Raw genomic sequence first — 13,216 nt, forward strand, 5'->3', positions numbered from 1 at the left:
TGGGTAGAATGGCTGGACAGCAAACTTCTGGGGTCTACCTGTCTCTGCCTTCCCGCTCCTGGGGTTGCAGGTGCCTGCTCCCACAACCAGCTTTTTGTGTTACTCTGGGGACTGAAGCACATCCTTCTGCTTGTGTGCAAGCCCTTTACAAACTAAGCCATATTCTGAGTCAAGGAATATATTTTTTAAATTTTATGTTGTGTAGTAATTTTAGACTTATAGAATAATCATAAAGATAGTAAAGTATCTTTGGGACACATTTATCTGTCTACATATCTCTATTTTATTTATATACATAAGCTCTTTTTTAGTGCTTGTAGTTAAGTTAAAAGCAAGCATCATGATGTTTTGTCCTTGAACACTTTGACTAAAGTGTGACAGGAAGTGAGCACCGGTGCAATACTATTATAAGTATGGATATAACATAAGGAAGTAAGCGCCAGTACGGTATTATCATGAATGCAGTATGGATATAACAATGGGAAGTGAGTACCAGTGCGGTACCATTATGAATGAAAGTGATATGTTGATTCTTATTTACATGGCCAAGGGGACACAGAAAGAAGACCAGCATTCACATGGTCTTGCCTGAAGTAAGAAGTCAGCTGCCAGGTTGCTATCTGAATGCCTTTAGTAAGTGACTTCTGGGGGCTGGAAGTAAGTGAAGTATGGTTTCAGCTCTTGAGCTGAGAGAGCCTGTGGTTTTCCCATTGTGCTCAGGATATTCCGAGGTGTGTCTTTGGCCATTCATTACCTCTATCTGTTCCTGGAACCTTTTGGTCTGTTTCCTTGCCTGGGATCTGAGATGTAGGCCCCAGCATGACATTCTGAGTAGAATTTACCACGTGGAGTTTATAGGAACGATAGGGAGATGGCTCTCCCCAGTATCCCCAAACTGGAGGAACTGTTACATATCTCTAGCCACAGAGCAGCGGGAGAAGTTCAAATCCCCTGGCAGCCCTTGGATGTTGTCTTATTTGAGGGAACTGGAGAGAAAAGGAATTGGCCCAAAACTTCTTACGTCTGAGCAGGCCCTACTGTGTTGGGGGCAGCAGTTGAAGAAGAGCATTGCTCCTGCTGGGTCTCTGTCACCACCATGGTATGGCAGAACAGCACAGTGCTGTGAGTGGATGGCAGAGTGCCCTGGTGGTTTATTAAAGTGCAGACTCCAGGTCCTACTCCAGGGGATGTGATTCCCGAGAGGGGTCTGGGAATCTGCTTTCTCCTTCTAACTTTGTCCTTCATACACTAACGTGTGCGTCCCACGGGCAGGGCCTTCTCCTTGGCACTGCAGTGCAGGGGCGGCAGTCAGAAGCCAACACTCACACTTGGCTGCTCATAGCCTCATGCCGTGCCCGCCCTCACCATTTGTCCTAGACGTTTCCTGGCCTGAAGAATAATGGACACCAGAGTGACTGACCCGTCATCGTTGTGTACAATAGTTATATCTCCTTAGCCTTCACCCTTATGACCTTGACATTTTAAAAGATGACACCTGTTTACTTTGCAAAATGTCCTGCTGCTTTTATTTGTTGTCTCCTCATGATTAGATTCAGTTTGTGCATCTTTTGTAGGGTTATCATTTAGGTGAGTCAGGTCCTCTGCACACCTCTCTAGGTGGTGTTGCACTTCCTCCTGTCTCCGAAGAGCTTAACATCCACACTCAGTTCAAGTGCTCTGCTGAAGCTGCCCTTTGCCCCTTTGCAAACGGTATTTTGTGAGGAAGATTTTGGAGCTATGGATATTCTTCTGTAATTAATTTTTCATTTGTTAATTTTTATATTAACCATTTCTGTTTCATTCACTATCTCATAAGTAATTTCTTTCACTATTTCAGTGGTCAGATTGCCCCAGCTTTGCCCAGTGGGGGTGCTACTGTGTTCCTTAGGGACATGAGGTCAAAGCAATCTCTTGAATTTTGACCTTCCCAGTTTTCCCTTACATATTTCTTCAGTAGCAAGAGTCTGGCTCCTGAATAAATTTGTCTGATGAATTTGGTTATTCTTTTAATTATTATTTTTTCTTTTTTTCTTTTGAGGCAGGTTTTCTCTGTGTAGCTATGGCTAAACTGGAGCTCGCTCTGTTGACCAGGCTGGCCTCAAACTCAGAGACTGACCTGTTTCTGCTTCCTGAGTGCTGGGATTAAATGCATAGGCCACCATTACCCAGCTACATTTGGCTATTTGATCAGTTCTCCTTTAAGTGATTTGCCACTACTGGCCTCAGAACTGAATAGTTCAGGAAGAGAAGACACTGCGCCCTGCTCCACTCCTCACAGGAGTTGGATGGGTTGAATTGCTGAGATCCAGACATCTCAGGTCCATTCTTGGATGTCCTTGTTCTGAGTATCTTTCCTGGGGTGATATCTGGGCACTTCATAGATGTTTGTCAAGGTGTTGAACGCAGACAGAAAATCAGGTCAGCCGTAATAATGACACAGGGTGTCAGAAGGCATGCCACAGGAAGGGACCGTGGTAAGTTAAACTCTACAGCAGTGTAGGGATTGAACTGGATGATTGGCTCAGCATCCCTGGAATCCCTGACAGCTGCAAGACAGGAAATGTGAGGGTCCAACCTGAAGAGTACATTTATGGAGGAAGGTGTAGTAGCTTCCTATATTGCCGGTGATCTTCTCACTACCGTGGAGCCTGGTGGGAATCCTTGACCCTCAGAACTGTTCTTTGTAGTATAAAGGCAGTGTGGAAGACTGGTTGGTCCCCTTCTGACTCTGGAATCCCACTACAAGGTTTGAATCCTAGCTCTTGTCATTTGCTAGGGAAATTATGTAGCTTCTCTTTGAGCACTTAAGTCTGTGAGTATTGACAAAGCCTCCATAGCCCTTCTCCTACAGCAGCCCTTGTTTGTTGTAGGAACTTGGACTGCAGCAGTGTTCTGTAGAGAACTACAAACATGTGTTACATTAGAGTAACAGTAGACTCTAGGGTAGAAAGCCTCCACAAGAGGGGAGGGTAGGAGGAGACTAGGAGATATACAGTTAGCTTTGATAGTACATTTTATAGTGATCTTGAGCCTTTAGGAGTTGTTTTCAATACCATTAAACTTTTGTTTTATGACCTGATTTTTTGTTTAAACCTTTTGTTCCTGCTGTTAACCCCAAAACTGGAAGGAGAAAGATCGCTGACACAAACCATTGTGGCCAAATTAATCAAAGCCAGCTGTTTTGTTCATGTGCACAGGCCACCTCTCCCTAAGGTGGGGTTCCAGAGGCTTGCACTAGATGTGAGGCAGACAAGTTTTCTCTAGCTCAGTGTGTGTGTGGGGGCTTCCAGGTGGGAGATTTGGTGGGTACAGTAGGCTGGGTTACAGAAGCAGGACATAACAAGGTGGTCATTACAGCTTTTTGAAACAAAGATGTGGTTGCAAGGTAGTCTTAAGGTGGTCACAACAACAGGTGACCAAAATGATGGTTTGAACAAAGCATGGTTGCTCTTTCCTGGAACAGGCAGTGCAGAACCATTTTTAGTTAAGCCCAATCCTTGGGAAACAGAGATTTAATTATAAAGAGCAATAAGCTTAGTTTGTCTTTCCTATAGATGGCTTTTAATCCCAAAATGGAGGCAGGCTGGTCCATTACTACCTTCTTTAGGTAGTTCTCATGGCTTTATGAGATCATCTTCTAGAAGTTTGGTGTAGCTAGATGCTGTGTTTACTGAGTATCAGTGGCTAGTAGAGTTGAGGTACCCTAGCCCAAGCTTTCACCGGCCCAGGAGAACAGAGTTTTGTAGGTGTGTCTTAAGGTGGTGTTTTGATGCCTGTGAATTACCAAATGCACTTAACAGGTTCGTTGGTTTTGTTTTGAGTAATTATCGTTTGAATGGTGCTGTCTGGGGCTGCTGGTTGTTTATTCTGACATCCACAGGCATAATTGCCTTGACTTGCGCACATTAATTACTGCAGTCACTGGAAGCTGTTGGAGAAGCACTTGCTGCCGCCTACTCCATGATTTACATCTTCCCTGAGCTTTCAAAGGAAACTGCAGGGTGGCCAGCAGGCGGATCAGGGCTGGCAGCCTGGACTCCTGTAGAAATGCTGTGGATTTCTCTCCTCCTCTGTGGCTACTTGCCAGGCCTTCCAGTCCTGACCACCATCATTTCTTGGCTGGTTGACTGCAATGGCTGCCTTCTAGAAGGCCCCTGTGTCCCCCACACCATCCCCTGGGTGCTCTCGGTCCTTGCCCTGTCTCAGGGGTATTCATGACTTGTGCCTGGTTCTAGTCTCTCCAGCTTCCTGGGGCTTTCCCAGCCCTTCCCTCTGGTCTAGTCTTGGGTCTTAAAAACGCAGGTTTCCAGGCTCTGCTCCCTTGCTCTGAATCAAATTTGCATTTTAACAGCTGTGCAGGTGACTTACTTGCACCCTGTCCTTCATCCTGATTCTGGAAGCAGGAATCTTAAACCTCCTTCAGGTTTGTCAGCTTCAGAACAGCCCTGTAGACCCTCTATAAAACATTCCACCACCCTGTTCCCTCCTTCCCACCCCCCTTCATTTTTATAAGATGCGGTGTGGTCTGGAACTCCGCTACCTGTTTGCTGACCTGTAAAGTTACAGCTCTTTTGTGAATCCCACCTCTGTGATTCTGTCCTGTGCCCATACATCATGTGTCTGATGATGCTCAGCACCCGTGTGAAGTCCAGAGAAGTGGTTGTTGGAAGAATTGTGCATGCTGTGCCAATCCTCAGAGCTTGAGTTCTGCTATTTAGGGAAGTGAAGTGAGGTGCAGAGAGGGCCTCCGCTGTGCTCAGCTTGATGGAAATAGCGCTTTGATCTTCACTTTAACGAAGGGTGGAGGTCAGAGAAAGTTTATTACCTTGGGCAAGCTATTTTTTAAAAAAGACTTTTAATATATATATATATATATATATATATATATATATGGTGTTTTGTCTGCATGTATTCCTGCAGGCCAGAAGAGGGCACCAGATCTCATTATAGATGGTTGTGAGCCACCATGTGGTTGCTGGGAATTGAACGCTGCTCTTAACCTCCGAGCCATCTCTTCAGCCTCCTTGGGCAAGCTATTTGACCTCTGAAAGTCTTACCTCTGTTTCCTATATTCCGCTCCTAGGCTCAGCATCAGGAGTAAAAATGCCTCATAGGATTACCATAGGGATAAAGTGAATGAATGCACACAGTTGCTTGGATCAGTTTAAATTTAGTTAATTAGGCTGGACTGTAGCTTGTGCTTAGCGGTAACATGCTCACCTGGCATCTGAGATCCTAGGTTCAATCTAGGTACTGCCTTTCCCAATTCCTCATCGTTTCAGAGGGTCAGAGGCCTGGGGAGGGCTTAGCTGGTCCTTCTAGCCAGGGTCATGTGAGGTTAACCAGAGTGCTGGTTGGAGTTTTAGTCACTACTCAAGGCTTGATGGGGCTGTAAGGAGTTCTTCCAGGCTCACTCACGAAGCTGCCAGGTGGCCTCTTTTCTGCTCTGTGGCTTCTCACATGCTGGCTGGGAATAAGAGATGGGAACCTTTTAGAGAAAGATACTGTTGTAGTCTTCTTGTAATTGATCCCAGAAGTGACACGTGACACTTGTGCCACTAGAGGGAGTGAAGTCCAGTTGACCCCAGGAAGCAAATGTTACAGTTGTTAACAGGGTGAGACATTTATGAACCACTTGAATTATCACTTGACAGCCAGTGAGCGACAAGTGAAAATGGGGGAGAGCTGTTGTCACTGTCATTGCTAAGTGTGTGAGAGCAGGAGCTGAGGTCGCTGTCACCGCTAAGCTAAGGGTCTGAGAACTGGTAAGAGCAGGAGCTGAGATTCGAACCCCAGGATGGCTGGCATTAATGCACTTCAGTGCCACTGGTAGTCAAGTGTCAGGTATTAATATATTATAATCGTAATATGGATTATGTAGTGAGCAGAATATGCATTCTGAATGACTTCTCTGACTACAAGGTAAGGCCTTCCTTTTGACGGACACGATAGCTCAGGGAGTAGCTGGTGATGTCCAATGTCGGTGTGTGCCCTCACACATCTACAAACACACAAGTAAATAATTAAATGTTATAAAAATTTTAAATTATTCAGTTTTTTAAATTTTTTTTGCTAATTAGTTGTCCAAACTATGAGAATTGTTTTCCTGGGCTAGTGATATGTGAAGTTTAAAAGAAGAAAGAAAAAGCAGAAAAGGCACCTTTTAAATGAGCCAGATTTCTGTGACTGTCACAAAAAGCCGAGACAGTCAGCAAAGAAGAGAAAAAGGTGTTCGGTCTCACAGTTCTGTTAGGCTTTAGTCCATGGTTTTTTGGCTGCTTTTGAATCTGTAGTGAGGAACCATTCCCTGGTGGGGCAAAGTCGGTCACTGTAGGGCCAAGAGAAGAGGAAGAGGACAGATGGGGTGGGGCTGCCAGGTCCCACTGTCTCCTTCAAGGGCACTCAGCTAGTGATGAAGACCTGCTAGGTCAATGGGTCTCTACTGTGGATCTCTACCCCTTGGGGGTTGAATGAACTTTTTACAGGGGTTGCATGTCATATATTTACATTATAATTCATAACTGTAGTAAGATTACAGTTATGAAGTAGTGGTTAAATAATTTTGGGGATGGGGACACCACACACGAGGAACTATATTAAAGGATCCCAACGTTAGGACAGTTGAGAACCACTGCCCTAGATGCTAATTTCCACTACCTCTCAATAGAGCCAGGCCTGTGGAGGACATCAGTGGCAAGAACTCCTTTGATTGCCACCTTCCCTGAGTCCCTAAAACCTACCTGGCTTCTTTTACTGGCACAACCTGTCTGACTGCTATGGTCACTGAAGTCTCTGTCTCTCTTCAGAGTCACACTATGAGCTGCGTGTGTGGTTCCAATACTCAGGAGGCAAAGGCTCAGGGCTCACCTCATGTTCAAGGCTAGTTAGAATAATGAAGATGGTCTCACCATACTCTGTGTTCCTAGTGGGTATCTGGGTGTGATGGCATCTTCCCTGTGGCTATGTAAGGTGTACCCACTGGGAAAAGTTGGGCCAAGGCTGTGCAGGGCCTCTTGCTGTCTTCTAACTTTCTGCAAATCTTTAGCTATTTCAAAATAAAAATTTAAAACAATAACTCAGTTTGGTTGTTCCTAGGGATCAGTGGCCAGCACACCCCTGGCCAGCACACCAGGCCTTTATCCTTTCCAAAAAAAGTAAGAACACATTCTCACTTGAGATTTTTCAGGCCCCAGAGGTGTGAAAGTGTTAATTTCCCACCAGGGCAAAGCCGGCTGGATTAAACTGTCAGCTGCCGAAGATATCCATCCAGTGAGCTGATATGTTCACCATGGCAATTCCTAAGCACCTGGTGCTTCCTGGATTTGACCCTTATGTTCTCTGTCCCCAAAGGGAAGTGCTGTCTTTATAGACTGCATTGTGATGTGGGGCACTGGAAACACACAGCTAAATATGTGTATAGCATTACACCAAGGAACCTATTTCTGTCAATAGTCTGAGTTAGTGCTTGCTGTGGTGCAGTTGAAGAACACAGCTTGGTTGCAGAAAGTGTACACTGTGGTCCTGCACCATACGCTGGACTCTGTAGGAGTGTGCGTGGTTTGTAGTGGTTAGCTGTGCATGCTGTAGGGCATGGCAGTGCACACCAGGTTTGCTATTTTCCCTGGAGCAGGGAGAGCTGGAGAAAATGACAAGGAACATGATTTCCTTCTAGCCAAAACTGTTAAGGGAACATGTGTTTTTCTTCCATAAAGCACATGCCCTGAGTGTGACAGGAGAGAGGAGAGTGTTGCTGGGCTTTCTTTCAAGGTGCTGTGTTTTCATCTAAGTGCCCCTTCTTAAATGTGTCCTAACTGTTGGGATATTTTGCAGTGAGTCTTTATTTGTATAGTCATAGAAGAAATCTGGTTTGAGCCCTTTTTATTGTGAAGACAGAACATTTGAGTGTGTTTAACAATACACTGGAGACCTGGGGTGGGAATTGAAAGGGAGAAGTAGAATGTGGGCAAGGAGCCTCTTGTGGTATAGCTGGTGAGAGACTAAACCTTGGTCTCTAGAAGGACACAGGAAAGTCTGTCTTGAGACAGAGAGACCTGGGGGTTACTGGCGACCTTGGCCATGATCTTGTTCAGAGACATTATCTGTCAAAACTCCTCTCTTACCGAACTGGGAGACTGCCACAAGTCCAGGTCCATTGTGATTTTTCCACAAATGTTGGGTGGAAGAAAGTGCTTGTATGTGGTTCAGTGAGCTTACATGGGTCCAAACTATGTGATATATATGATAGATATAATGGATGAATGCATGCATGTGTGATTTGGTGAGCTGACATGTTCAAGGGCTAAGCTATATATGGTTGATGGTAATGAAATGTCAGGTTCTTTTTCTGGAGCTTCATGTCACATGACCAGCCAGTGTACCTGGGGAATGGATTTGGGAAGTAGGGTGTGGTTATAGCCCAGTGTGTGTCTACATTGTAAGACAATGGGGTTGGGGATGGATTTGGTCATGGTTTTCCCCCTGGTGTCCCAAAGTAGAAGTTGTGCTAGTTCCTGGGATTATATATAAACACTTAGCATTACACAAGTCATGCAACACATAGTAGTTGGTGCAGGTGAATTGTGTGTAGTGTGTGCCTGCCATTGGAGAAAACTCTATCAAGGGCCTGACCCAGAATGGCACCTAGTAGTTTGGTGGGTTCACATAGCATATGCTCGCATTCCAAGTCTGTAGGCACAGGGACCAGTTGACATTCACCAACATTCCCAAAAGAAAGCCCCAGAAGTATGCCCCGTCATTTTCAGTGCTGTGATACAGGACAGCACATTAGCATTGACAAGACACAGCTGTGTCTTTTCCTCACACAGATCCCTCCCCTGCTTAGGGTGGAAAGTGTCAGTTTTTAAATTTGTTTTTTTTTTTAAACATTCTTATACCTGCAGAGAAAACGAGGTGCTCAAAGTCCAGCTGAAGAAATATGTAGGAGCTGTCCAGATGCTGAAAAGAGAAGGTCAAACAGCAGAAGGTGAGGTGGAGCATGGGGGAGGGACTGACTATTGGATGGGCAGGCTCCAGGAGTGGATGAACACATACTCCGCTGAGTAGAAAAAACGGTGCTGGTGGGGTTCCAGAAAACAGAGTAAGACAGAAAACCCTGCTGTGTATCTTTGCTAAATGAAAACTACGGCTCACTAGACTTAGCAACAGTTGTATGATTTGGGCACTTTTATGGACTTTAGGTGGATTATTGTGAGCCTTCTGGAATGGCTGATTCGCATGAGACCAGGGATGTAAGCAGCAGAGAGTAGGCAGGGTGAAGAACCAGACCTCCCGGGACTTAGAGTTGCCGGGCTGCAATCTGACCCCTCTTGTAGTTTTTTAATGTCCCTATCAGTTTTCTCATATGTAAAATGGGGTAGTTGGCATACCTGCTTTGCGAGGCACGAGGTATAGTAGCGTAAGGATTGGCACAGGACAGGTACTGGGTAATGTAAATGGTACAGCTCGGATGGAGATGCATCCTGGCAGTCGGGAGCCAAGGAATACCACAAAGTCACAGCGTACAACAAACAGCACACATGAGATTTATTGGGAGGGAAAGAACCAGGAGGGTGGCTGCCTCTGTTCAGGCGAGAAACAGCAGAGAACTGAGCAGAACATAGGGTTTATATTGGGTTTCTTGCAGGGAGGGGGGAGTTTCCAGGTTACATGGGATTGGAGGAATTATGTGGCCTGATCTTGGAAGCTCAAACTCAGGGATTGGGTGAGGTTTTTTTTTTGGGTGGGGCCCAGCTACTCTTCTACTATAGCATTGGGAATGAATGGCCCTTAAAGCCATTAGGGTCATTAAGGAAAGAAACTTATGGCCTGAATGGAAACTTGCCTTGAGAATTTACAAAGTTTACCCAGGGAGTATCTGCCCATTGCAGGGACAGGCTTCCCTGCCACTTGAGTTGATGTGAATAGCCAATAGGTAATGCTTGGCTGTTGGTATTATTTAATATTTTAACTTTGACAGTTTTATGCATATGTGCAATGTATCGGGATCGTATTCACTCTTGCTCCTCTCTCTTACCCTCTCACTCCTGAAAATCCCTGTCTTTCCAGCTAGTATCCTCCTATGCTTATGGACCTACAGCATTTGCATATGGAGGCCAGAGGCCAATCTCTATGGTGTTTATTATTAGAGTCATGGTATCTCACTGAACCTGGGTTACAAGCACATATCATGGTGCCAGGTTTTTTTTGACACAGCTGCTGGGGATGCCAGATCCTCGTGCGTGCATGGCAGGCACTTTTCCAGCTGCACCATTGCCCCAGCCCTTGGGCTTGCTTTTAGAAAGCACAGCACTCTGAGATGCATTTCTGAGCCAGGAGTTTTGGAGCACTTTCCCCAAACGCACAAGCAGAGCCTGTGGTGTACAGATTGCAGCAGAAGTTCCATTTCTTACACGGCAGCCTGAGTGCTCTGAAGCAGAGCTGGTGTAAGCCTTTTCAGCAGGCACTGACTTGCAGTGAGATGACAAGTAGTGGCAGCCGTGTTCCGCGCTCTCCAACACGTCCTCTCACATTGTGGATGCTCAGGGCTGAGCTCAGTAGTGGGCACACATCAGCTGCCCTGTTGCTGCTTATGGCGTCCTGCGGTTCTCTCCTTTTAGCCACAATTATCAAGGAGCACCAGCCACAATGTGCCAGCACCATGAAGAAAGCCTTACACTCAAAACTAGGGCCAAAAGTTTGTTAGTTCAAAGCTAACCTGAGCTTTATAGCGAGACACTGTTCCTAGCATCCGGTCTTTTCCACTGGTTTTGGCATTGCAAATTACACACGTGTAGGTACGTAATGAATACTCACGTGATGCTCCATAAGCGTGTGTGTTGATGTGCATAGCAGCTTTCTTCCCAAGCTCTGATCCTCCTGAGAGGTCGGGGCTCCTGCTCTAGCCCTACTCTCCACCTCTTCACTGCCTGGCCCTGGTGCCTGCAGGCTCATGGAACCTGAAGGAAGGCTGCTTTGCCATCGGATTAACGATGGCCCCTGGCTTCTGGTATCAGGGATAGACACAGCAATGTCTGAATTCCTGAGTTATAGGAGGGAACTGAGAACACATTTTCATAGCGTAAGCATAAAGTGTCTTTTAGTCCTTGTCAACACTGACTTAGACAGCTCACTAGAGGGAAGAGACTGGGAATCTTTTTAGCTCCTGAGCTTTGCAGTTGGCAGTAGTCCTCAGGGCTCTCCCGGGACTTTCACCTTTGTCCTTATGTTCTTGTTATGGACACATTCCTCCAGGTTTTAAAAATAAACAACATGATATTAACTTTTAAAATATAGTGTCAACAACCTTTAAATTTACAGGTACAAATCAAAGTTTCCACTCTCCTCCTGTTTCTGTGAAGACGGAATGTGGAGTAGAATTTGGGGTGTCCTCCTCACTTGTTAGGAAGCCTTTGGTGGCTCCACTGACACTGCATTTCCTGGCCGGGACAGAGGTCTGTGAAAGCTTGTCCCTGCCTTTGCTTCAGCTCTTGTTCTGATGTCACCTTTGTGTTCATCCTGCATTGTTACAGCGGTGGTACAAGTGCCACCTATCCCCCAGGAACCAGCTTGACAATCAGGCATAATGCCAACTCTGTGGTTAAGGAGGTCCTGCCTCTCTGCAGGGAACCAGTGTCAAACAGTTTCGTGTATGACTAGAAAGCAGGCGTTGACTCCCCATGCTTTTGATTTCGCCTCTGGCATGTTGCTCAAGTCCTGCACCAAGATGTGTATATGGCCTGGGAGCTGGGGCCATGCTCTGTGAGGAAGTGCCCCGTGAGCTTGAGGATCTGAGCTCAGTGCCTAGACCCTGACTTACAGAGCTGGTTGTGGTGGCATACACTTGAAATCCAGCCATGGACAAGGGGATTCCTCAGTCTTATTAGCCAGCCAGACTAGCTAACTTGGTAATCTCTAGGGCAGTGAGGAGTTCTTAGGTCAAATATCGATAGATAGTTAAACCCTCAGCCAGGGTCTTCCCCTGGTGCCGTTGTCATTCCGTACCCACATAGAGCCAAAGCCCCAAAGGTGGATGCACACACACACACACACACACACACGCACGCACGCACGCACGCACACACACACACGCACACACACACACACGCACACACACACGCATACACATGCACACACACGCACACACACACGCACACACGCACACACACACGCACACACGCACACACATGCACGCACACACACACACACCAGGGTTCCACAGGGATACATACTGACTGTGTGTGTATGCAGGGATTATTTTAGGAAACTGGCTCATGTGGTTGTGGAAGTTCTTTAGCTCCATCATCTGTGATGTGTCCTGCAGACTAGACACCTGGGAAGAGTTGATGTCACAGCTGACCTCGAATCCTCTGATGCATCTTTTTCATAGACCTTCTCTTTTCTTCCACCTTAAGGCCTTTGACTGGGTGAAATCCAGTTATACTATACAGGCTGACAAAGACATTCACAGTTGAAATTTAGATTAGTATTTGATCAATATTTGCATTCCAGTTTCCAGTCATATTGTCAGTCACCATTGAGACATAAAAATAACCATCATTGCCACTGTCCAGAAAGTAGGAATCAAGATTTCTGCCTGTAGCTGGTGGTGGTGGTGCACACCTTTAATCCCAGCACTTGGGAGTCAGAGTCAGGTGGATCTCTGTAAGTTTGAGGCCAGCCTGGTCTACAGAACAAGTCTCAGGACAGCCAGTGCTACACAGAGAAACCCTGTCTTGAAAAACAAACAAACAAAAACAAAACAAAGATTCCTGCTCTCACCTACTAGGTCCAGCACTTATTCTTTTCCTCCAAGTTTGATCGGCTTCTAGATCATGAGATGTATGGGTCCCCAGCCTGGATGTTGTGTGCTGAGCTCGCTGAAGTGCTGGTCAGGGCGTATAATCTGCTTGGGTAGGCTGCTCTGCTGTTTCACCTTACTATTCAGCTTTGTTCTGAGAAAAAGACATGAAAGGGGGAGGGCATCCTCTTTCTGGATAGCCTGAACTAGTTGTGTGCTGTCTGTCTAGTGGGAAACAGGGTAGGAGACCTCCTAGAGCAGACATCAGACCCTTCAGCTCAACACTTCTTAGCATGATGTTTGAGCAGACATGCTTGCTATGGGTGTTGGTGAGTGTAGCGTAGTCATGCCCTTTCCTCCTCCTGAGAATCCTTCTCTTCCCTTGGTAAAGAGATACCACTGGGGAGGGAACCTGGAGAA

General features: G+C 46.1%; 1 protein-coding gene across 3 annotated transcripts in view; it reads left to right on the forward strand.

Annotated features, from left to right (window-relative positions):
• The window catches only part of Snx29 (sorting nexin 29), a 420,267-nt gene that overhangs the window by 163,745 nt on the left and 243,306 nt on the right, over positions 1–13,216 (forward strand). For all 3 annotated transcript variants that reach the window (XM_075942055.1, XM_075942056.1, XM_075942057.1), the window contains one exon: positions 8,901–8,983. In XM_075942055.1, the coding sequence (XP_075798170.1) occupies positions 8,901–8,983 (83 nt within the window). The remainder of the gene's footprint in view (positions 1–8,900; positions 8,984–13,216) is intronic.

The sequence above is a fragment of the Microtus pennsylvanicus genome, chromosome 11 (genome assembly GCF_037038515.1).
Source record: "Microtus pennsylvanicus isolate mMicPen1 chromosome 11, mMicPen1.hap1, whole genome shotgun sequence".
NCBI classification, from domain to species: domain Eukaryota; kingdom Metazoa; phylum Chordata; class Mammalia; order Rodentia; family Cricetidae; genus Microtus; species Microtus pennsylvanicus.